This window comes from Cetorhinus maximus, chromosome 18 (genome assembly GCF_964194155.1).
Source record: "Cetorhinus maximus chromosome 18, sCetMax3.hap1.1, whole genome shotgun sequence".
NCBI lineage: Eukaryota > Metazoa > Chordata > Chondrichthyes > Lamniformes > Cetorhinidae > Cetorhinus > Cetorhinus maximus.
The window spans coordinates 88,844,969-88,870,362 of NC_135896.1; the positions used below are offsets into that span (position 1 = coordinate 88,844,969).

Consider the following 25,394-nt stretch of genomic DNA (forward strand, 5'->3'; position numbering starts at 1 on the left):
CTAAAGTGTGGCGCCCAGACACAATATTGTTCCAAAACTCAAACCATGTAACATGGAGCAACTGAGAGACTCCTAGGCCTGAGTTTTCAGCTTGGCAGGCAGGTGCGATCGGCGGTCCTGGGATGGGCTGGGAAACAGACCGCCAACTGCGATTTCACACTGGCTGGCCAATTAACGGCCAATGAGCATGAAGTGCGCGCCGAGAAGCTCAGCGCTGCCGGGGTGGGGGCGGGAGGAGGGAGGGCGATGACATCAATGCGGGCGCGGGCGAACGCTGGGAGAAAGCTCCCTGAAGGCAGAGAGTTGCCTCAGGCAGCTGCAGACCCGAAAACCATGAAATAAAGTTTTGAAAATCAGAAAAAAAAAATGTCCAAGCATCACAATCAGGCACCTGAACATATGAATGATAAAAATGCTGCCCACCGATTTTTATTTTATTTAATAAAGCAAACCTCATCCTGCCCTTGGATGAGGTTTGATGAAAAATGTAAAGGCCGCGTGGTTGATTCGCCCGTCCGCCAACCGTAAGGTTGGACGGGCCATGAAAAATCAGAGACAATTGCACTGTTAATGGGCTTAATTGTCTCCTTAATTGTTGGTGGGCGTGCTTCCGACTTTTGCACACACCCACCGAGCGAAATATCGCATGAGTGCACCATGATGTCGGGGCACTCACCCGACGTCTTCTCACGCGATTTTACGCCCAATCGGGTCGGGCACCGCCTGCCTGCGGGACATAAAATTCTGCCCCTAGTATTGGGAGGATAAAACCAGTTGTCCAAGTAACTCAACACAGATTGGGAATTGAACCTGACAACAAGTTGACTGACGCACGGTACCTTCCTGGCACATCTCCTTTTAAAGTTTCATTTCATCAGTCTCCACGAAACAAACAATTGTGTGAATTGTGTGACACGCATCTGTAACTACATCTGGAGGAGTGTAAGTTTCTAACCTGTTTTACATTTACTCAGTTAAGTTTTTCTGTTATTTATTCCACTGTGCTATTTCATGAACAAAATGGGTGAGCAAATTGATCCAGCCCAGTATATTTATCCCTGGCTGGTACCATGCCTCAAGATGCTCCGTGGTCTGTCATTACGTGATTGGCAGTAGTGGAATAATTAAGTTACGGCACAAGTCTGAATTAAAAGGGTCCCAATAAGAGGGGTAGGACTGAAAATTTTGAAGCATTGCCCTTGTTATGCTGGCAATGGGAAAGCACCTGTAGTACAAAGGGATAAGAGGTATATCAGCAAAGATCTCTGAAAGTATTACCATCAGTCATATTAATTTCAAAGCTCTCTGTTTTGTGATATTAGTGCTAAGTTTCCTAGTTCTCTGACCTGGATAAGTGTAATGTGCCCAAAGCGCTCTCTTCCTGTCAAGGTTAAGCTGTGGCCCAAGGACACCCTCAATGCAGGGCCTCCTGCTTAGCACCAGAAGAAAGGGGGAATGTCGCGTGCTGTTTTAGGCATGAGAGGCTGCCTACCTCAGGCCTTCTGGCTACTGCTGGAGAGTCAGAAGTTCCCGAAACCTGGTTGAAATAGCTAAGATCAAAACCTTTCAACTTACGTGTGTCAGGTCTTTTTAGTTTGCTGCTTCCCAGACCCTGTAATCTGTCCTGATACAATGCATCACAAGCTTCTTGGGAGCACCCCTTTATTTGTGTACCACTGGCCTTTGAATATAGCATGAAACAGAGCCCATGAAGACCCTCCCCTGCCTCCACTGACACAACAATGCTGGGACTGTGCCTATTGCTGATGCAAGTCCAACTCCACTCCTTATTTTGGCAGTCTTAGCAAACCTGCGACAATGTAAAGGTGGGGTTTGGGGGAGGGGTGGGGGGGGGGGGGGGGGTGCAGTGTGGCAGAAACCCACCCCTTTTTCCTGAACTTTGCTCCTGGAAACTGGTCAGGGAAAACTGACCCAATTAATTCTGTGCCTCTAAAATTCTGTGATTCTATGTCGCATAGCTCCAATGGTAAAGGCCATACACCTTTGCTTGAACCAGGTTTCAGCTGACAAAGGGGTGTACAAAGAGATGTAACAGTTCTTATACTATGCAGCATTAGGTAACACAATACTATACAGAGGCAACAGTCCTCCAGGAGCAGGCAAAAGCAAGCAGGATTGTATATTCAGACCTCCTGTGCTTGTGAAATATTACATTTTTATACTAGAGTTACGTATTGAATGCGAGGCTGCACATTTTGCTCTTTTTGGAAAATAATGGGTTAATAACCCTGTGTTTTCCTACAGATTTCCTGACTGTCAATCAAAATGGAGAATATGCATAAGTGTGCATATGCCCGCTGACAGGAAGATTATAGTCATTTTTATAATGTTATTGGAATTTATTGTAGAGTAATAGTGGGGTCTGTGTCTATGAGTGAGGGTGTGTGCACGTGTGTGTCTTAACTGAATTAAAGGCAGCTGGTCTGTAGGCTTTGATGTATCAGAAGATAAGTTAGGTTTCAAATGTTAAGTAGGCAAACATAGGTGTAAAGGGAATATTTGTATTTTTAAATAAACCACACTAGATTGATTTCAAAGGAGGGGTGAAATGTTACACCTAGCCAGGAGAAGTTAAGAAACAGTGCGTTTATTTTTCCCAACGATTACTGGTAAACTTGGTACTATGAGAGATTTTTAGTATTAGAGAGAGAAAGTCCAAAGGCATAGTGAAACAATGCATTCAAAGGGGAAATATGTATAAAGGAGTGAAGGCTGTGTGTAAGGTAGGCATTCTAAGATCTAACAAGTGTGAAAAGCCTTCAGCACCTAAGCCTCAAGCTGCTGTCTACAAAGAACTGAAGTTAAGAAAACTCACTTTGAATTGGATTGTTCAGGGTATCGTGTTTCTTTGCCTGGGTCTTTTAAATTCTGTGTGTCTTACTGTTGCCTTAACAGAAGTGTAACTGGGAGTTAGATTAACTAGGGCATTTAGAAGTTATCATAGTAGTAATTTGTAGATCTATATGTGTATCTAAAATCATTTCTTCTATTAATGAAGGTTTAATTTATTTTTGTAAGAAACCTTTAAGACTTGGTGGTCTTATTACTACTGAATTCAAGGAATGCATCTTGAAATTTATACAAATTGCAAAACAGTTGCGGCAGTTGTTTCAAGTTTCCCTTTGGGATTTGAGCAGCTCAGCATTTACCATCGGTTGTGCCCCAAATTGCCGACGGGAAAATTCAGCCAGAGTTGGCTGCGCGTCCGCCAATAAGTAAACGGCGCATTAAGGCCATTAAGGATCTAATTAAAGTTATTCTAAACGCTGTCCGTCCAACTTTAGGGTTGGCAGGCAGGCAAAAAAGCCAAATGGTCTTCACATTTTGTAGGAAACTTCATCCACGAGCGGAATAAGATTTCCTAAAGCATTTATTAAATAAATTTTAAAATTTTTGTAAATTTAAAAACATGTCCCAACTCATGTGACACAGTCACATGAAGGGACATGTTTAAATACATTTTTACACCTTTTATTTAATAATTTTATTATCGATTCAGTCTCCCTGAGGCAGCTTCTCAGGGAGATTGAAGCGCTCTTTCAAGCATGCACAGGTCAGGTAGTGCTGAGGGCTGTTGGCTGCGTATTACTCTGGGTGGGCATTAATTGGCCCGCCCGCGTAAAATGGCGGCGTGGAGCTGATCGTGGGCCACTCCGTGCCCGCCCGCTCCCACCAAACCTGCCCACCGTATGAAAAATCCTGCCCATGGTGAAACAATGGGAATTTGCATTCAAAGGGGAAAATATGTATAAAGGAGCGAAGGCTGTGTATAAGGGTAGGAACTCTAAGGTCTAACAAGTGTGAAACGCCTTCAGCATCTAAGCCTCAATCTGCTGTCGACAAAGAGCTGAAGCTATAAAAACTCACTTTGAATTGGGTTGTTCAGGGTATCGTGTTTCTTTGTCTAGGTCTTTTAAAATCTGTGGCCAGGATTTTCCCCTCAGCGATTTGGGGGCGGGGCCTGCTCACCGAAGAGAAAATGACGCGGGATGACATCGGGAGGAACCCCCGACGTCATCCCAGCCAATTTAAATCTTCAGGAAGGCGGGCAGACAGTGAAATCAGCTGTCCGCCCGCCGACCTGTCAACGGCCAATTGAGGCCATTGACAGGATAATTAACCTTGTTAAAGACCCTGCCCGGCCAAGCTTAAGGCTGGTGGGCAGGCCAGGAGCCCCAGCGCGATCCAGATTATTCATGAAACTTCATCCACTGGCGGGATGAAGTTTCATGTCCATTTTTAAAATTTAATAAACTTTGTGTTTCTCATTAACATGCCCCATCTCATGTGACATTGTCACATGAGGGGGACATGTTAATAATTTTAATATTTCTCTATTTTTTGACTTTTCTTACCTGTCAGTAAACTCCCTGAGACAGGACTTAGCCTCAGGGAGAAGTGTGCTCTTTCATGCACATGCGCGAAAGAGCCCACTTTGACAGCTGGGGATGCCTCCCCCCCCCACCCAAGAACAGGAAGCGCTATTGGCCGGCCCACTCAAAATGCCGGCGGGCCCCATTTCGGCAGCGGGGTTCGGCTGCCTGCCCGCCACCGAGCTGGTGGGGCCCGCTCGCCCACCAAGGGCAAAATTCTGCCCTGTGTGTCTTATTGTTGCCTTAACAAAAGCATAACTAGGAGTTAGATGAACTAGGGGATTTAGAAGTTATCAGAGTAGTAATTTGTAGATCTATCTTTGTACTTAAAATCATTTCTTCTATTAATAAAGGTTTAATTTAGTTTTGTAAGAAACCTATAAGACTCAGTGGTCTTATTACTACTGAATTAAAGGCATGCATCATGAAATTTATACAAATTGCAAAACAGTTGTGGCAGCTGTTTCAAGTTTCCCTTTGGGATTTGAGCAACTCTGCATTTACCATCAGCTGTGCCATAACACCACATGAGGGTTGCCAACTCTCCAGGATTGGCCTGGAGTCTCCGGGAGTTGAAGATCAATCTCCAGGACACAGTTGTGTGCAACCCTGGGGAGAAATCATCGGGACATTAAAAAAGATTTAAAAAAAAAATTTTCTGTGAATATTTTTCCTTATCAGATATAAAAATATTAAAATTGGGGGAAAAAAGGCTGTTTGGCTGACAGTCAAGCATCATCCAATTGAGTAATGAGTCTTTTTGCTTTCCAATTGGTGTAGGAAGGCTGTACGTCACAAGGATGGATGTGTTGGCCGACTAAAGGCTGGAGCGTGGGGGCAAGTCATGTGATGAAACATCCAGGAATACATTTAATCACAGTTGGCAACCCTAATTCCACACGCACCTTAAATGTGCACCAACAATTCTTTGCACAGAATAAAGTGAAAAATGGCTCACCTGTTGGCTCTCGGTTCCTCGCTTCCTTCAGGTAATGTAAAGCTTTATCGTAATCCCCCAGGTGGTAATAAGCTACACCAGAGCGATACAGGGCCTTGAAATTATCCCCTTCCTTTTTGAGGACTTTGAGACAATATTCCTTCACTCGTTCATAATTCACTAGTTCTGCTTGTAGTAAGCAAGCTTTTGAGAAAAATGAAGAAAAAGAGTACAAGGAATCAGTTGTTAGAATTTTTAAAAAACATACTGGAACATTGACACAAAAATGAATCTCAAACAAGAGTTGTACCTAACATGGTGATTTTGGCACACTTTGGATTGTTCGGTATGAGAGACTTACAAGGAGAAATTTCGCCATGCTATAAGTGAACACGCATCAACTGAGGTCATCCTCATCAACCTGGATAAATTATAACAGACTGATATAATTTTCACAGTCAGTTTCATTACTGTCCATGGTCACTTATTCCGCAAAAAAATGAGAGGCCCATGTGCTAAAGGCTGCATGCCTTGTGGTTGGCTTTTACAATTGTTTACCAAATCCAATAGGTCTGCATGGCCTGATGCCATGTATTAATTGGGGGAATAAAGATAGGCAATTTCTTTCCTACGTTACTGTTCTATATTACAACAGTGACTATATTTCAAAAGTACTTCATTAGCTATAAAGCGCTTTGGAACATCCTGATTTCATGAAAGGTGCTTATGTAAGTGCAAACCATTCCTCCTTTCTATAAGTATAACTAGATGCACTCTCTAACAATGCTCTAAGGATACTGGTGTTAAACTGCCAGAGGTGCATTATGGGAGTGCTACTACTGGACTAAATCTTCCTGGCCCCTTAGGGACAGCTTGGCAGGGGGTTCCCACCTCCAGTGTGCCTGTTTTGCCAGGACGGCGAACACAAAGTTTCATCAGTGGGCACACTCGAGACCCAGAAATGGTCCTGACTTCAGGTTCCCGATGACCGTAGGAAAACTCGGCTCATTAAAGACATTTTGTTTATATATATATATATTTGCGGTCTATTTTTCATTTTAAAAAAATTTTTTCTGAGTCCCCGCAGTTTCTGGTAGTTTCTGTTCTTAGGGCTTCAGCAGCTGAACTCATGGTCATCAATAGTGGGGTAGTGAAAGTTGGGGATGCTCAAGAGGCCAGAATTGGAGGATCTCAGGGTGGGGGGAGGGGTGGGGGGCAGGGCTGTACGACTGTAGGAGACTTTTCATGTATGGCGAAAAACTGCTACCATATCTCAGAGGACAAGTAACAACCTCCTTTTAAGTAAAATCACTTTGTTTCAGGCCCTTGAAATCTTGCACTGTAAACATAATATAATTACCTCAAGAACGAAGGCAGGACTTAAGAAATTTTCTTTTAGCTTCAGAATGATGTTCGAACATGTAAAGCCATACCAGAAACAATGGTGGGAGTGGAATCTATATCATCAGCTAAAAGGGAAGTGGATAAACATTGGAAAAGGAAAACGTAAAAAGATATGGAAAAAGACAGGGACTGTGGGGTCAACGCCTTCAAAGAGCTGGCAGTGATGTGATAGGCAGGACAGTTATGCTTTTAAATTTGGATTAAGTGTCAAAGAGATGGACAAGTATTCCTGCACTGACAGCCAAGGAACCATACTGCACACAGTGTGACCAACGAGCCCCACAGCTAAAACACAGGCCAGGAATTTACGGTCCCGCCCGCCCGGTGGGATATTATGGTCCTGCCAAACTGAATGGAGATTTAAATGGCTCGCCGCATCCGGTGGGTGGAGGGGAGGGATTGGTGAAAGATAAGCTGTAGCGAGTTATTTTTCTCATTAGGGAGGTATATTCAGCACAGAGGCTATGGACCTGTCCAGCACTGATCTTATCCATGGAGATGTTTAATCAACAAATCCGGTTGCTAGCTTACCATTTTTTTCCCCTCCCAGTTGTTACCCAAGGAATCCTGGACAATAGTGACTCAATCACTCCTTTAACCCCCACCCTCGCACAGCCGGTGGTACAATGCAACCTGTCCCATTGTTTTGTAGAACTTTACAGCACAGAAGGAGGCCACATGGCCAATCAGGCTTGTCTCAGTGCTTCGAAAGAGTTATCCAATTCGTCTGAATGGTTTGCTCCTTCCCCATTGCCCTTCTCTTGCCAAGAATATATCCAAGCCCCATTTGCAAGTTACTACTAAATCTGTTTCCACCAACCTTTCAGGAAATGAATACCCGATCTTAACAATCCACTGCGTACAAAATATTCTCATCTCCTGGCAATTATCTTAAATTTGTGTCCTCCGGTTATGGTCCCTCCCATCAGTAGAAACAGTTTAACCTTATTTGCAATATCAAGATTCCTCAATTTCGAACACCTCTATTAAATCTCTCATTAAAATTCTCTGCTCTAAGGAGAGCAATCCCAGCCTCCCTAATCTGTCCAGGTTACTGAAATTCCTCATTCCGTATTGCCTCTTTTTGTTCTTTTGAAATGCATCACTTCAGTCTTCTGCTGCTCTATGTAAAAGAAGGGCCTGTTCTTAACCAGAGTCAGAGATTGATGCATAATGGTATTCTTTAAATAGCTGTGGTAGTTTACTGAATTTATTGACAGGTTAGGACTGAGCTATCAGACCTGACCTCTGGGCAGATGACTTGTGATTTCAAGGCCTAAATTTTTCAGGCGGCTGGCGGGAGAGGGCGGTCATGGTGCCGATCGCCACCCGCGATTGGCTCTGCGCCATTTTACGCGGGCGGGCCAATTAAGGCCAGCCCAGTGTAATATGCGAGCCATAGCGCTCAACGCTAACTGTGCGGGAGGAGGGAGAGTCGGGACCAGCGTTCTTTCACGCAAGGAGCTGCCTCAGGGAGATTGAATCAATGTTCAAATAATTGAATAAATGGTTGAAAAATTTATTTAAACACGTCCCCTCATGTGACTGTGTCACATGAGATGGGACATGTTTTTATATTTAGGAAATTTTTAAAACCTATTTAATAAAAGCTTTAGGAAACCTCATCCCACTAGTGGATGAGGCTTCCTAAAAAACTTGAAGGACGCTTGGCCTTTTTGCCTGCCCACCAACCTTAAGGTTGGACGGGCAGCATTACCAATGACATCAATTACTTTCTTAATGGCCTTAATAGACCGTTTACATATCGGTGGGTGCGTAGCTGACGCCAGCGCGCACCCGCTGAATGAAATATCGCGGGATTGCGCGATGACTTCGGGACGCACGCCCGACATCATCGTGCATCATTTTACGCGTCGGCATGTCAGGGCCGCCCCCCACACACTGACGGAAAAATCCTGCCCCAAGTCTGCCAGGATGGCACATGGTCTCCTGGCTCGGAGAGCAGAGATGAATTTAAGGTCTTCTATCCTGTGTACCGTTATTGATCCTTTTATGCCTTTTCATATTGGCAGGGAAAAATCCATGAATTCAGAGACAAAACTGAAAGGGACTGACCACTGCCAAACAAAACCACCTGGTAAATCAAATAACTGCTGGTCACTTGGGCACTTCCTGCACTTCATTCACCCTATTAACCATCAGAGATATTACAACAGCAAATGAAGTGGGTTCCCAGTGAGTTGCAGGGGCTGGCAGTCTTGAAAGGTGCTTTTAATAATATGACAAAAATTGTTCATTTTAAATAGTGGCAGAGTGACAGTGTGAAGCTGCACTAAACACATCATTGAAATGAGCACACACGCCTCCAGATTTGATCCTGCTTGGTTTCCATCAGCACAGAAAAGCTTGATACATACGAACATATGAATTAGGAGCAGGAGTAGGCCATCTGGCCCCTCAAGCCTGCTCCACCATTCAATAAGATCATGGCTGATCTGATGTTGGCCTGAACTCCACATTCCGCCTACTCCCAATAACCTTTGACTCCCTTGTTCGTCAAGAATCTATCTACCTCTGTCTTAAAAATAATCATTGGCTCTGCCTGAACCGCTCACTGGGTAAGAGAGTTCCAAAGGTTCACTAACCTCTGAAAGAAAAGGTATCTTCTCATCTCTGTCTTAAATGGGAGACCCCTTATTTTTAAACTGTGTCCCCTAGTCTCTCCCACAAAGGAAAACATCCTTTCAGCATCTACCCTGTCAAGTCCCCTCAGAGTCTTATATGTTTCAATAAGGTCACCTCTTAATCTTCTAAACTCCAATGGACACAGGCACAGCCTGTCCAACTTTTCCTCGCAACATAATCCCCCACCCCAGGTATAAAATCTCATATTGAGGTAGTGATAGTCAAGTTAATATTCTCTATAGTCCAATGCATGCTTCAACATTCCTGCTTCAGGCGGTGATGATTAACTCTAATTGAACTCATATATAAGGGACTGAGTTACAGTACATAACCGTTTCGGAAGGAGGTCCACAGAGAGGGTTCGCAGAGAAGAGATATGTATGAGGGGCTTCACTGCTGACGCACAGTGCAGACTTTCCTTGATTGAATGTGGGGAGTATGGCTGTAGTATCTCCGATGCTTTTGGCATGGTACTTCAGTGAAATGTGATGGTGGGTGGGTGAAGTTTACATATTGAATCCATTTGAACTGTGAAAACACTTTCAACAGATAAAGCCTAACCTTTGTTACTCAAAGTGTGCATTTTGAACTATATCCTCTCGAGGATGAGACGCTGTTGATTACAGCTCTGTCACTAATGGTATGATCAATCTGAGGTGTTAAGTTAACAACTTACTAGCTCATGTGATTCCACCCCTCACATGGTGTATTGATTTCCATAAGTAAGCCTAGTAACACCGATGCGGGGACACCTAATTTAAGCTGAAGCAACTGCTTGAAGAATGGGGACTCAGGAATGGTGTAAGCCATTTATATCCAGTCTACTGCTCTACAAAACATTGGACTCTACTGTGATCAGGAGCAAGGCATGGGTTTACTCTGTAACCTTCCATGCCAGACTTACTCCACTAATGGGCCGACTGAGGCTTTATAAAGCACTGCGTTTCCTGCCAACACAAGATGGCGGTCCATGCATGTGCACTGGTTCGTGCATGCGTGGAAATCTACTGACGTAATTCTGCTGCACCCAAACTGCCAGTATCACTCAACACAACCGTAGCCCTCTGCGCAACGCAATTAAGGGCTATATGGTGTGATATCAGAAGGATCGTACACCAGTCATTGAAGGTAAGCATGTAGGTGCGGCAGGTGGTAAAGAAGGCAAATGGTATGATGGCCTTCATAGCGAGAGGATTCGAGTACAGGAGCAGGGATGTCTTGCTGCAATTGGGCCTTGGTGAGACCACACCTGAAATATTGTGTGCAGTTTTGGTCTCCTTATCTGGGGGAGGATGTACTTGCTACAGAGGGAGTGCAGCGAAGGTTTACCAGACTGATTCCTGGGATGGTGGGCCTGACATATGAGGAGAGATTGAGTTGGTTAGGATTATATTCACTGGAGTTCAGAAGAATGAGGGGGGATTTCATAGAAACCTATAAAATCCTAACAGGATTAGACAGGGTAGATGCAGGAAGGATGTTCCCGATGGTGGGAGAGTCCAGAACCAGGGGTCACAGTCTGAGGATATGCGGTAGACCATTTAGGACTGAGATGAGGAGAAATTTCTTCACCCAGAGAGTGGTGAGCCTGTGGAATTCGCTATCACAGAAAGTAGTTGAGGCCAAAACATTGTATGTTTTCCAGAAGGAGTTAGATATAGCCCTTGGGGTGAAAGGGATCAGAGGATATGGGGAGAAAGCGGGAGCAAGCTATTGAGTTGGATGATCAGCCATGATCATAATGAATGGCAGAGCAGGCTTGAAGGGGCGAATGGCCTACTCCTGCTCATAGTTTCTATGATCACACATGGCAAATTTCAAAATCTGGTGGCTACTGGAGAATGTGTCAGTAGGCATGGAGTGTCCAAAGGGAGTGTTGGGCAGTATTTGAAACTTTATGATTTACTATCACTCCTCACTCCACAGGCAACTCTGCAAATATTCCTTGCAAAAATGCACTTTTTCAACCTATATGAATTCTAGTTACAAGCATCTGAGATTCATTCCAGCATGCTGGTATCCATGTCGGGGAAAGTGCAGTGCCTTGCCTTAAGTCCTACCTCCCTTCCTGCATTGGCCCACAATGCCGCCTCCTTTCCCCCGATTACCCACAATGCTGCCTCCCTTCTTGCAATGAACCACAGTCCCACCTCCCTTCCCCTGGTTACCCACAATGCTGCCTCCCTTCTTGCTATGAACCACAGTCCCACCTCCCTTTCCCCAATAACCCACAGTGTTACCTCCCTTCCCTTGGATAAGCCATCTTTCATTCCTCCATACTTCTCCTTCCCCCCATCTCATTCCCAACTGAGACGCTTCAACAATATCACCTCCAGCTAAGGAATAACCTCAACATTGTTAAGGCAGGCCAGGGGTCATTCTAAAGTGTCCATTCACTGTCATTGCATTCTTATGGAGACTTCCTATGTACGCAGTACAATGAAGTATACAATAGAAAATTGTCTGTGGTGAGATACTAGGCCACAAATTTATTAAGTGGTTTTAAACACACCATCTTTTGTATTCTGGCAAGTTAAAATTTTAACGGTGATTGAAAGCACTTCAGTAGTGCTTAAAAGATACACAAACTTACACACATTTCCCAATCTGATATGCTAAAGAGGTCTTTATATAGTAGCATTAATTAAAGTTACTAACTATGCTTTGTCCCTCATTTCATGCCCTGACACTGTACTTGTTCATTCAGGACTTAACCCTATGAAGTGCTGGGTTTCTTTTTCTGAACACGCGAGTTTATAGCATTTAATTATTCATTAGGCCTGTTATTTGGGGGAAAGGTATGTTCTTACAAAAGGCCTGTTGATGTTTTTGTAAAAAAATATACTGACAATTTACAAGCAAAAGGAAAATAAGAGACTCTTAATTCCTTCATAAAGTCTGCATCGCCTGTATTTTCTGGGGCCTTGAGGAGTCCACATTCCAAGTGTACATAGGTTGAGAGAGACTGCAGGCCCTTTTTAATTTTCTTAAGGAGTTGCTCTAAGTTTTGGCTGCACTTCAGCCTCACGCTCCTGATCTTTGGCCACCTGGTATGGAGGGGGGCCGGGAGGGAGGGGCACCTCCTTGTAAGCCTGCTCCTGGGCCTGGCCAAGTTGGCCATTAACAGGTCCAGGCAGCGGGCGGTCGAGGCTGTCGTCCGGCCCGATTGCCTGCCCCTCTTCCGTGGCTACGTTTGTGGCCAAGTGTCCTTGGAGAGGGAGCACGTAGTGTCCGCCTCAGCGGCTTGAGGTCTTCTGCGACCGGTGGGCACCACAGGGGCTGGAGTACATCATTGGCCCCCAAAACGGTATTTTAGTTTGATTTATCCGGAAAAGTTCCTTAATTTTTTTTCTTAGTTACAGTGCCCCTTTAAGGAGCTGTCAATTTGTTTAAGTTAGTTAATTTGTTTATTTGCCCATTTGGTTAACGGATATCCTCAAAAGAGTCTGCATAGAACTCCTACAAGCCAATTATGCTGCACATTTTACATCATTGTAAAGCAGTTTAGTCAGCTTCATACTGACGTAAATTGGTTAGCAAGATTAGATCGTAAATTTGCCAGTACTGAAGTTAGTTAATGATGTTTGAGCACCTCAGGGAAGCAGTCTCTTACTCCTTTGCTTTACAAAGGCAGCAGTAAAGCTGCATCTGGTCCATATTCCGATTTAAAAGCTACTCCATCAGCCCTTTGTTGATCGTAAAATGTAACTGGTATTTAGAGTTCCATTTTCTCTGGTTAGAATGCTGTGTGGAGTAGACAGTATGCTGACTCTGTTAGCCTGCTGCAGGGTGAATTGACACTGCACACACTGAAATGAAAACAAATCTCCTGGTGTCATTGTTGAGCAGTGCACTGGGAAGTCAGAGCACTGAACTGACTTTATTCGCACGCTATCTTTAATGTCACCACAATGCTACAGCTGGCGTCTAACTACATCCTTAAAGTGTACTAAGTTTAAACTGCTGCCTGAAGTATAATGACACCTTTATTGCAACCCTTGTACAACTCATGTAATTATGATTTTACAACCTCTCAAAGCCTTAAATTAATTTACTTCCATAATTACCAAGGTTTTCATTTTATGGAGACTGTGGTGTAATCTGTAGACGGTGGTTAGAGGGAAAGAAGGCTGCACTGCAAACTTGGGGTTCAAAAATGCAATTCACAAACTATTCAAGCTTTAATCTTGTGGTTTATGATGTCAGCTGAACTCCTGAAACAAGACATTGCCTCAACATAATTTTCTAAAACTGTTTTAGGTCTGCTGGCAGTTGCTTCTCATTCTACAATTCTTTTCTGTTTCCCTCCCTGGGTTTTTCTTTTTCGTTTCTCATGCCCCCACCGCAACTTAGGACACCCGTTCAGCCCTCAGTTGCTATTATGAGCTGATCATTTCCAAAGATCTGTCTGGGCTGCCGCCAGGAGCTGAAACAGACATGACAACTTTCCTTTGGCTCAAAATACCACCACTCGGTTTTCTCGCCTAACAACCAGGATGAGAAGAGATAAAGTCACTTGACCTAGACACACAAATTCACAAGATGGACAAAACCAAGGCTGGAGCTTACAATATCCTGCTTGGCGATTGGAGTGTACCCCTGTGGATTGTCCAAAATTAGAGACAGCAACAAAATGATTTTCGAGATTCAATAAAACGTATTCATCGAGGCATTCCTTTCAACTAAGATCTTCTGAACAGTAGCCACTCCCTTTTTCCATATTTCTAGACTGAACTCGTTGTTATGATTCTACAAATGTTAGCAACCTTCCCTACCTGAAATCTTGTCAACAGCATCAATTGGTTGCGGTAGGTCTTCCTACACCACTACATACGAACTAGGAGCAGGAGTAGCCCATTCAGACCCTCAAGCCTGCTCCGCCATTTAACAACATTTAATAAGATTTAATAAAGCTAATTCTGCTGCAATAGCCTTTCAGGGCAGCAAATTGTTTGGCAGCAAGAGTTCCTCTGTTACTATTATTAGGGGAGGCAGTGGTGCAGTGCTATTGTCACTGGACTAGTACTCCAGATACCCAGGGTAATGCTCTGGGGACCCGGATTCGAACCCCACCATGGCAGGGTAACTCCCTCCCGACTTGTTTACCACTGTGCTGCCACCTCTGCTGGGTCTGCCCTGCCGGTGCGACGATGATGGTGGTGCCTGGGACATGATCTGTAAGGTATGATTCTGATCCTATGTCAGGTTGTTGCTTGACTAGTCTGTGAGACAGCTCTCCCAATTTTGGCACTAACGCGCCCAGATGTTAGGAAGGAGGTCTTTGCAGGGTCGACAGGGCTGAGTTTGCCGTTGTCTTTTCCGGTGACTAGGCTTATGCCGGGTGGTCTATCCGGTTTCATTTTTTTTTGTGACTTTGTAGTGTTTGATACAACTGAATGGCTGACTAGGCCATTTCAGAGGGCATTTAGGAGTCAACCACATTGCTGTGGGTCTGGAGTCACAGATCAGGTAAGGCCAGCTGAATTCCTTCCCTAAAGGACATTAGTGAACCAGATGGCTCTATGCAACAATCGACAATGGTTTCATGGTCCTCATTGGATTTTTAATTCCAGATTTTTACTGAATTCGAATTTCACCATCTGCCATGGCAGGATTCAAACCCAGGTCCCCACAGCATTACCTGGATTACTAGTCCAGCGACAACAACACTCCGCCATGGCCGCCCTCTTCCAAATAAACAGCATGGAAACAGTAGGAAAATTGCACACTACAGATGCATTCTGAAGACGTACATTTTTTTGACTTTATGACATTATTTAATGGGCATGTTCCCAATGCATCTATCAGCTGCTGCTGTAGTGCAGATTGCAGTTCATCTCTGAATAACCTCCAGTGTTCGTCTGCCTCTCTCGTTGCTTGGTGACCAGAACTGAATGCAGCACTGATCAACGCACTGTACAGTTTGACCACAAGTTCCTCTGTTTATATTCTATTATTTTGGCTATGTACCTCATTATTCTATGGACTTTGTTGATTGCTGCTGTACTTTGGTTGGACATGTTTAGCATCAAGTCTACGATAATGCCTAGGTCCCTTTCAAGTTCCTTTTTAGCTCCTTCAAAACCATTCTTGGAGTATATTTAATTATTTATTCTCTTTTCTATGTGCAGTACTTTGTATTTGTCTATATTAATTGCAACTCCTTTTGTGTCCACTTACAGTATGAACTGGACAAAATATGTAAGTTAGAAATATTATTGTTCCCATCTTCCATCTCTGCAGCAACTCTGTCAACTCTAGTTTGGTGGTAGCACCCTAGCCTTGGAGTCAGGGAGTTGTAGGTTCAAATCCCACTCTGGGACTTCGGCACAGAAATCAAAGGCTGACACTCCTGTGCATTACTGAGGGCGTGCTGCACTGTTGGAGGTGCTGTCTTTCAGATGAGGCATTAAACTGCGGGGCTTTGTCTGCCCTCTCAGATGGCAGTAAATGATTGCATGGTGCTATTTCAAAGAAGAGCAGGGGAGTAATTGCTGACGCCCTGGCTGATATTTATCCCTCAGTCAACATCACAAAAGCAGGTTAGCTGTTTGAGAGAGCTGGCTGTGTGTAAATTTGCAACCGTGTTTCCAACATTACACCAATGACTACACTCAAAACGATTTCATTGGCTGTAAGGTGCCTTGGGATGTCCTGAGGTTATGATGGGGGTATAGAAATACAAGCCTTTATTTTAGCCCATTCACTAATTCCCCCTCCCCCATCCTAGTATAACTTCTCCAACAAAGTACTTGTTTTCACTTCCAACCCAGTTCTTATCCACACCTAAGATTCACCCAGTATTCCCATATTATTCCCACAGTTTAACGAACCATGTTTTGTGCAAAACTGTCATTTCCCTTCTGGAAGTCCAGTTAGAACATAGCCATAACACAGGCCACTTGCGATATCACATCTTCAAAAATGTTGGTTATGTAGGATTTTTCTCTGCTGAATCCAATGTTGACTGCTGATTATTAATTATTTACTGTACAGATAATCTTTAAGTTTGTACCTAATAATAAATTCCAATATTTTACACAGGACTGAGATTAGACCTGTTTCTGACTTGTCACCATTTTTGACTTCATTGGCCAGTTTCTAATTGACAGGTGCTTCCCCACAGATCTGCGCCCACTCAATGTTTGTAAATGTCTCAAAAACTTCCTTCCTGATCTCCTTTAGCTGCCCAAGATAAATAAGTCATTCATAATGTTTCCTATACAATGCATGTCCTGTCTGAGCCTGTTTGTATCTATTATGGTTCTTACCCTACTGAACTGCCATCTCCTTTCTCTAGGGATCATTTTCCTCTAGCATATAGTGTTTTTTTTAATTCATTCACAGGATGTGGGCTTCACTGGCTGGGCCAGCATTTATTGCCCATCCCTAGTTGCCCTTGAGAAGGTGGTGGTGAGCTGCCTTCTTGAACCACTGCGGTCCACATGGTGTAGGTACACCCACTGTGCTAATAGGAAGGGAGTTCCAGGATTTTGACCCAGCGACAGTGAAGGTACGGCGATATATTTCTAAGTCAGGATGGTGCGTGACTTGGAGGGGAATTTCCAGGTGGTGGTGTTCCCATCTATCTGCTGCCCTTGTCCTTCTAGGTGGTAGTGGTCGTGGGTTTGGAAGGTGCTGTCTAAGGAGCCTTGGTAAATTCCTGCAGTGCATCTTGTAGATGGTACACACTGCTGCTACTGTGTGTCGGTGGTGGAGGGAGTGAATGTTTGTGGATGTGGTGCCAATCAAGCGGGCTGCTTTGACCTGGATGGTGTCCAGCTTCTTCAGTGTTGTAGGAGCTGCACTCATCCAGGCAAGTGGGGAGTATTCAATCACACTTCTGACTTGTGCCTTGTAGATGGAGGACAGGCTTTGGGGAGTCAAGAGGCGAGTTGTTCATCGCATGATTCCTAGCCTCTGACCTGCTCTTGTAGCCACAGTATTTATATGGCTAATCCAGTTCAGCTTCTGATCAATGGTAACCCCCAAGATGTTGATAGTGGGGTATTCAGTGATGTTAATGCCACTGAACATCAAGGAGCGATGGTTGGATTCTCTCTTGTTGAAGATGGTCATTGCCTTGTGTGTCGTGAATGTTACTTGCCACTTGTCAGCCCAAGCCTGGATATTGTCCAGGTCTTGCTGCATTTGGACATGGACTGCTTCAGTATCTGAGGAGTTGCAAATGGTGAACATTGTGCAATCACCAGCGAGCATCCCCACTTCTGACCTTATGATGGAAGGAAGGTCATTGATGAAGCAGCTGAAGATGATTGGGTCCAGACACTACTCTGAGGAACTCCTGCAGTGATGTCCTGGAGCTGAGATGACTGACCTCCAACAACCACAAACATCTTCCTTTGTGCTAGGTATGACTCCAATCAGCGGAGAGTTTTCCCCTGATTCCCATTGACTCCTGTTTTGCTAGGGCTCCTTGATGCCACACTCAGTCAAATGCTGCTTTGATGTCAAGGGCAGTCACTCTCACCTCGCCTCGGGAGGTCAGCTCTTTTGTCCATGTTTGAACCAAGGCTGTAATGAGGTCAGGAGCTGAGCGGCCCAGCCAGAACCCAAACTGGGCATCAGTGTGCAGGTTATTGCTATGCAAGCGCCGCTTGATAGCATTGCTGATCACCCCTTCCATTACTTTACTGATGATCGAGAGTAGACTGATGGGGTGGTAATTGGCCGGGTTGGATTTGTCCTGCTTCTTGTGTACAGGACATACCTGGGGAATTTTCCACATGGCCTGGTAGATGCCAGTGTTGCAGCTGTACTGGAACAGCTTGGCTAGGGGCGCAGCAAGTTCTGGAGCACAAGTCTTCAGTACTGTTGCCAGAATATTGTCAGGGTCCATAGCCTTTGCAGTATCCAGTGCCTTCAGCCGTTTCTTGATATCACGTGGAATGAATTGAATTGGTTGAAGACTGGAATCTGTGATGCTGAGGCCTCCGGATCATCCACTCGGCACTTCTGGCTGAAGATTGTTGCGAATGCTTCAGCCTTATCTTTTGCACTGCTGTGCTGGGCTCCTCCATCATTGAGGATGGGGATATTTGTGGAGCCAACTCCTCCAGTTGCTTAATTGTCCACCACCATTCACGACTGGATGTGGCAGGACTGCAGAGCTTAGATCTGATTCATTGGTTGTGGGATCACAGCTCTATCACTTGCTGGTTATGCTGTTTGGCATGTAAGTAGTCCTGTTTTGTAGCTTCGTCAGGTTAAGACCTCATTTTTGGGTATGCCTGGTGCTGCTCCTGGCATGCCCTCCTGCACTCTTCATTGATTCAGGGTTAATCCCCTGGCTTGATCGTAATGGTAGAGTGGGGTATATGCCGCGCCATGAGGTTACATCTTGTGTTCGAGTACAATTCTGCTACTGATGGCTCACAGCGCCTCATGGATGTCCAGTCTTGCGTTGCTAGATCTGTTCTAAATCTATCCCATTTAGCATGGTGGTAGTGCCACACTACATGATGGAGGGTATCCTCAATGTGAAGGCGGGAATTCGTCTCCACAATGACTGTATGGTGATCACTCCTACCGATACTGTCCTTGCCACCCTCAGTGCTTCCTCCAAGTGATGTTCAAAGTGGAGGAGCACTGATTCATCAGCTGAGGGTGGGCGGTACATGGTAATCAGCAGGAAGTTTCCTTGTCCATGTTTGACCTGATGCCATGAGACTTCATGGGGTCTGGAGTCGATGCTGAGGACTCCCAGGGCAACTCCCTCCTAACTGTATACCACTGTGCCACCACCTCTGCTGGGTCCACCCTGCCGGTGGGACAGGACATGCCCAGGGATGGTAATGGTGGAGTCTGGGATTATTTTAATATTAGGAATGAAATTGTTCATTATATAGCTGACCCGCACAGGGACTTCATTTGCTTGCTAACAGAACATCTATCCAACCCTGTGTTATTTATCTTTGCCTGATTTGCTCTCCTTGGTATATTTCTGTTTTCAGCAGCTCATGAGCCAGATTTCAGACATTGTTTGATCATTGTTACTTTCAGTAAACCTTGTGTTTACCATGGTTAGAGCAATATTTACCAAGGACCTTTTACAGGTGTTAGCCACTGCTTTAGTTGTATGCTGTTTACATATTTACACGGGGAAAATTTCCTCCTCACATCTATTCTTAACCTAATTAAAGTTTTCAGGATTAGGATTCATCCAACCACAAGAAGTCTTACATGATACAGATAAGGTAAATAATCATCAAACCGCACAAAGTATTAAATGATATTGATGAGTCACACCCAAAATATTCATTTGTGGTACATTAATGCCAGTAGGACCAGATAATATAAATTTAGAAGTGTAAAAAGTAAGTACAAAATAAACACCTGAAAAAAATTAACTTTCATAAAGGAATAAATGTTTGTAATAAGGGTACTGACACGGTTTATCAAGGCAAAATTTTCATTAGGGTGTAAAGGTTAGGAAGCTGGGATCAGGAAGGATGTTAGTTGAATTTGTTTCATGTAATGGGTTTCTGGAATATGGTACCAAGGAAGGTTACTGGGCTGAAAATTATAATTGGGTTCAGTGCCGATAGATGTGTTACTGGCTTCAAAAATATTGACATATGGTGAGAAGGTGGATAAGCGGGGATAAAGTCAACTAAAAAGGGATGGGCTAATGGGCTAATAGCCTTTACCTTGCTCCTAAAAATTCTTACCTATGACACAGGCTTGGGAATCTACAATTATTGCACAGGATCTGCATGCTGCTGTATTTTTACAGCACATTTCTACCATTTATACCAAAGTTGTACCTAGGTGAGATGCTGAAAAATTATTAACAATACAACTTACCCTAGGCGAAATCACTTCTTTGCTTTAGTGGACATGGGGCTTACACAATTTGTAGCCATATATCTATCAACTGGGTACTAAAGCATGCATGAGCCAGGGAAAGAGTGGGTACAAATGAATTGCCACCTAATTTATCTAGTTTGAAGTGCAAGATGGTTAATTAGTAATTCAATTTTCATAAAATTTGAATCCCCTGGTCAAATTTACAAACACTAATTTGTGTTGGTGTTAGAGCTACACACGCTCAAACTGTGCATTAAGTAGTAATGGTTTTGTATAAATGATGCTGACTTGCTCATTTCTCTAAAATTGCTTCCAGGAGTTAAAAAGGTACAGCATGTGTCAATACAAACATCTAACTTCAGCATTTTTTTCGTCCATTAAAAGGTTTGTAAGGTGCATTTGATGAGTTTCTCCCCCACATCCTCAGGCTTGGCTTTAAGATAAAAAGCATTAGTAATGCCTGTTGAGAGATGGCGGCAGAAGTGAGATGACACATAAAGCAATCAGAAACAGACATAACTGGAACGTGAGACAGTGGGGAAATGGTGACAAATGCAGAGTGTCAGGAAATCCTTATGGGAACGTGCTTCAAAAACCATTAACCCCAGAGATGTCAAGGCTATCAGTTGCGTTGCTGTGCTGCATCATATCTACACTCTAGAAGGCTGAACTGAAAAGTAGCAGTCCAAAATTTTCTATAAACACATGAATTTTACATCGAGCTATTTTGAATTCAGGAACAGTGTAATACTACATAATATTAATGTAGATTTTACAGAATAGAAAAGGTCCATTCAGCCAACTGGCCCTATGCTGGTCTTTATGCTCCACACAAGCCTTCTCCCACCTTACTTCATCTCACCCGATCACAATGTCGTTCTATTCCTTTTTCCCTCATATACTTAGCTAGCTTTCCCTTAAATGCATCTATGCTATTCACTCAACTATGTGGTAGCAAGTACAAAGTTCTACATTCTAAGCACTAATAGGTCTATTACTACACCTGCTCGCCTCTGTGCCAAAACTAAACTGAGCATCATAGACATACATGATTTACAGTTGGTGGATGACTGCAGTTTCATTGTCCACTCTGCACCAGATTTGCAAGCCACTCTTGATCTCTTCAATGCTACATACAAGAAATTTCGCCTGTCCTTGAATGTTGCTGAAACAAAACTCATATCAACCCACACCTGGTCAGCCAAATATTCCACCTCCCACATGTGTTGAAGGAGAGACTCTGGAATATGTTGAGTATTTCCCATGCCTTGGCAGCCATCTCTCTCAAAGGGCCACCAATGATGAGAAGATCCTACTTCAGATTAGCTGCACCAGCTCAGCCTTCCACAAACTATGGCAGTGAGTGTTTGACAACAAAGATCTCCACAAGTCAACAAAAGTCCTAGTGTATAGACAGCAATTGTCACCAACACATGCCTGTACTGCAATGACACCTGGACTGTGTATCAGTGACATATAAGAGCGCTAGAGAAATTCCATCAGCAATGCCTCTGCTGTATCCTCTGGATTCAATGGGGGACCATTGAACAACCTCCAATGTCCTTCTTGAAGCCTGCTCCACAAGCATTCAGACAAAATGCCTACAAAATCAACTTTGATGGACTGGGTGCTAATGCCTGAAAAGCATCTCTCCCCTGTCAGATCCTGTTCTCTTAGCTTTCAAATGGCCAACATTCTGGGGAGGACAAAGAAAATATTTGAAAGGCACTCTGAAGCTCTCCTTGAAGCACGGTGATATTGACATTAATGACTGAGAGGAGCTTGATATCAATCATTCAAATGGTGACAATCTGCCCATTTAGCTGCATCACCCTTTGGGTTCCAACAGCTTAATGATAGAGGCAAAGCAGTGGCAGAGAAAGAAAGAAAAGGAAGCAAATCCTGCACTCTGGATCCCACTACCTCATGGGATGTCCTGCCTCATGGGCCGAAAATCTGCAGGTTGAGAATTGGCCTGTTCAGTCACCTGATGACCCATGGATGGAACTTGTGGCCCTCTGTAGATGTCATCTTCAAATTGAGGGACTGCCAATTATGACACCCACTATTCGTAGATAGAATATTTGAATGCAAGTTTTGCTTAGACACAGGCCATTAAATCAGGGATTTAATTTATTCCCTTTTTTTATAGTTAATATGGCCTGTATGTAAAACTGATGCCTGAGCACCTGAATATTTAGAGGTTGTGATGTAACAAAATGTCTCATTCTGAACTGAACACTGAACTTGGATACTGCAAAATCCAGATAACTAGGCCTGGCCCATATCCCTTTCTTTATTATTCACAGAATAAAACGGTAACAAGTTTATAAATACCATAAATATGTATCCAAACTTACAAGAAATTCTCAATATGACAGGCATTATATACATAATTATTATACACATAACTGCAATAGAAGTAAGAGCAGAAAATGCTGGAAATATAAAGGAGATAAATCAACATCTGGAAGAGGGAAGAGGAAAGGTGGAACAAGGTTTCTGTTTTGTTCTGTTCCAGATTCTTTGTCACAATCAACAAAGGGTCTGTAACTGAAATGGTAACCTGTCTCTTTCCTTTACAGGTGCTAACAGACCTGGCGTGTGTTTCTAGCACTTTGTTCTTTTTTGATTTCCCGCACTTGTTGTCTCCTTCCTTTGAAGTGTTTTATATTTCCTTTAAAATTATACCTCAACAAAGCGAGAGAGTATTGGTGATGGAATCTTTAATCTCTTTCTAAAAATCTAGTATTGCATAGATTTAACATTTAACTGCAAGTGCTATTTAAATTCTAAGTCTCATCCAAGGGTCTAAACAGGGAGATAGAAGCTATCCATTGGCAGCAGTTGAAATGGTTTATTAAGGAAACTAGCTCAAACTAGTTTGTTCTGTACCTGGGTTCAGTCCCTTTATTTCAGAACATATAACTTGAGATATTCTCAGTGCGGCCAGCACTGATTGTGACTTTAACGGAGTGAGAGAGTTTGGTGAACTGAGGGAGTTCAGTGAAGGGGGGAGGTGCCTCCTTTTGTTTATTTTTGCTAATTATTTCACCGCACAGGAATTGGTTCTTGCTCTATGGCAGGGGAAAAAAACTAGCTGTTTGGTGAGTATCTGGTAAGTGGATAAGTCTATTCTATTCCTAAGGTTCAAAGCAGTACAGGAATTTATGGTAGGATTTATAAAATACATAAAAGAAAATAAACAATTGAATAAAATAATTAAGTAATTGATTAAAGCACACAACGATGACAGGGCAGGTAATGTGTCATGGCTGCAGCATGTGGGAGCCCCTGGATGCCAGTGTGATCCAGGGCAAACACATCTGCAGTGTCTGTGCCTTGAGGAGCGTTGGCTCAGAGTCATTGAGCTGGAGGCTGAGCTGCAGACACTGTGTCACATCAGGGCGTAGAAGCAGCGTGGGTTGGGATGAGAAATGATAAAGGCAAAAAGTCACTTGTGGGAGTGGTGCACAGGCCCCCTAATTGTAACTACCTGGTAGGACAGAGTATAAAGGAACAGATAATAGGAGCTTGTCAGAAAGGCACAGCAATAATCATGGGGGATTTTAATCTACAGATAGACTGGAAAAAATCAGATGGGCAAAGATATCCTAGATGAGGAGCTCGTCGAATGTTTTTGGGATAGTTTCTTGGAACAGCATGTTATGGAACCAAGAGAGCAGGCTACACTAGATCTGGTATTATGCAACAAGATGGGATTAACTGATAACCTCATAGTGAAGGCTATCCTAGGTAGCAGTGATCATAATGTGAATGAATTTTACATTCAGTTTGAGAGAGAGAAGAGTGGGTCCAAGGCTAGTATTTTAAACTTAAATAAGGGCAATTACGAGGGCATAAAAGCAGAGCTAGCTAGGCAAATGAGGTTAAGAGATAGGTCAATAGAGATGCAGTGGCAGACTTTTAAAGGGAGTATTTCAGAGTTAACAGGATACATTCCAATGTGAAAGAAAACTTCCAAGGGGAGAACCCACCATCTGTGGTTAACTAAAAAAGTTAAAGACAGTATCAAATTTAAAGAAAAAGCATATAATTGCACAAAGATGGATGGCTGGTCAGAAAATTGGCCAGCATATAAAAAACAGCAAATAATGACAGAATGACAGAATGACATAGTGCAGAAGAGGCCCTTTGGCCCACCGAGTCTGCACCGACATGTGAAAAACACCTGACCTACCTACCTAATCCCATTTACCAGCACTTGGCCCATAGCCTTGAATGTTATGACGTGCCAAGAGCTCATCCAGGTATTTTTTAAAGGGTGTGAGGCAACCCGCATCCACCACCCTCCCAGGCAGCGCATTCCAGACCGTCACCACTCTCTGGGTAAAAAGATTTTTCTTCACATCCCCCCTAAACCTCCTGCCCCTCACCTTGAGGTTACGTCCCCTCATGACTGACCCTTCAAGTAAGGGGAACAGCTGCTCCCTATCCACGCCTTTCAATCTTGTACACCTTGATCAGGTTGCCCCTCAGTCTTCTCTGCTCCAATGAAAACAACCCAAGTCTATCCAACTTCTCTTCATAACTTAAATGTTTCATCCCAGGCAACATCCTGGTGTATCTCCTCTGCACCCCCTCCACTGAAATCACATCCTTCTTATAATGTGGTGAGCAGAACTGCACACAATACTCCAGCTGTGGCCTCACCAAGGTGCCATACAACTCCAACATGACCTCCCTACTTTTGTAATCTATGCCTCGATTGATAAAGGCAAATGTCCCATATGCCTTTTTCACCACCCCACTAACATGCCCCTCCGCCTTCAGGGATCTATGGACACATACACCAAGGTCCCTTTGTTCTTCAGAACTTCCTAGTGCCATGCCATTCGTTGAGTACTTCCTTGTCAAATTATTCCTTCCAAAGTGTATCACCTCACACTTTTCAGGGTTAAATTCCATCTGCCACTTATCTGCCCATTTGGCCATCCCGTCTATATCTTCCTGTAGCCCAAGATACTCAACCTCACTGTTAACCACCCGGCCAATCTTTGTGTCATCTGCAAACTCACTCACCCTACCCCCCACATAGTCATCTATGTTGTTTATATAAATGACGAATAATAGGGGACCAGCACAGATCCCTGTGGTACGCCACTGGACACTGGCTTCCAGTCACTCAAGCATCCTTCTGTCATCACCCTCTGTCTCCTACA

At 43.7% G+C, this 25,394-nt stretch overlaps 1 protein-coding gene across 1 annotated transcript in view; it reads right to left on the reverse strand.

The window, feature by feature from the left end:
• Positions 1-25,394, reverse strand: part of ttc9 (tetratricopeptide repeat domain 9) — a 116,872-nt gene that overhangs the window by 41,237 nt on the left and 50,241 nt on the right. Inside the window, exon 2 of the mRNA XM_078563140.1 lies at positions 5,353-5,535. Within this exon, the coding sequence (XP_078419266.1) occupies positions 5,353-5,535 (183 nt within the window). The remainder of the gene's footprint in view (positions 1-5,352; positions 5,536-25,394) is intronic.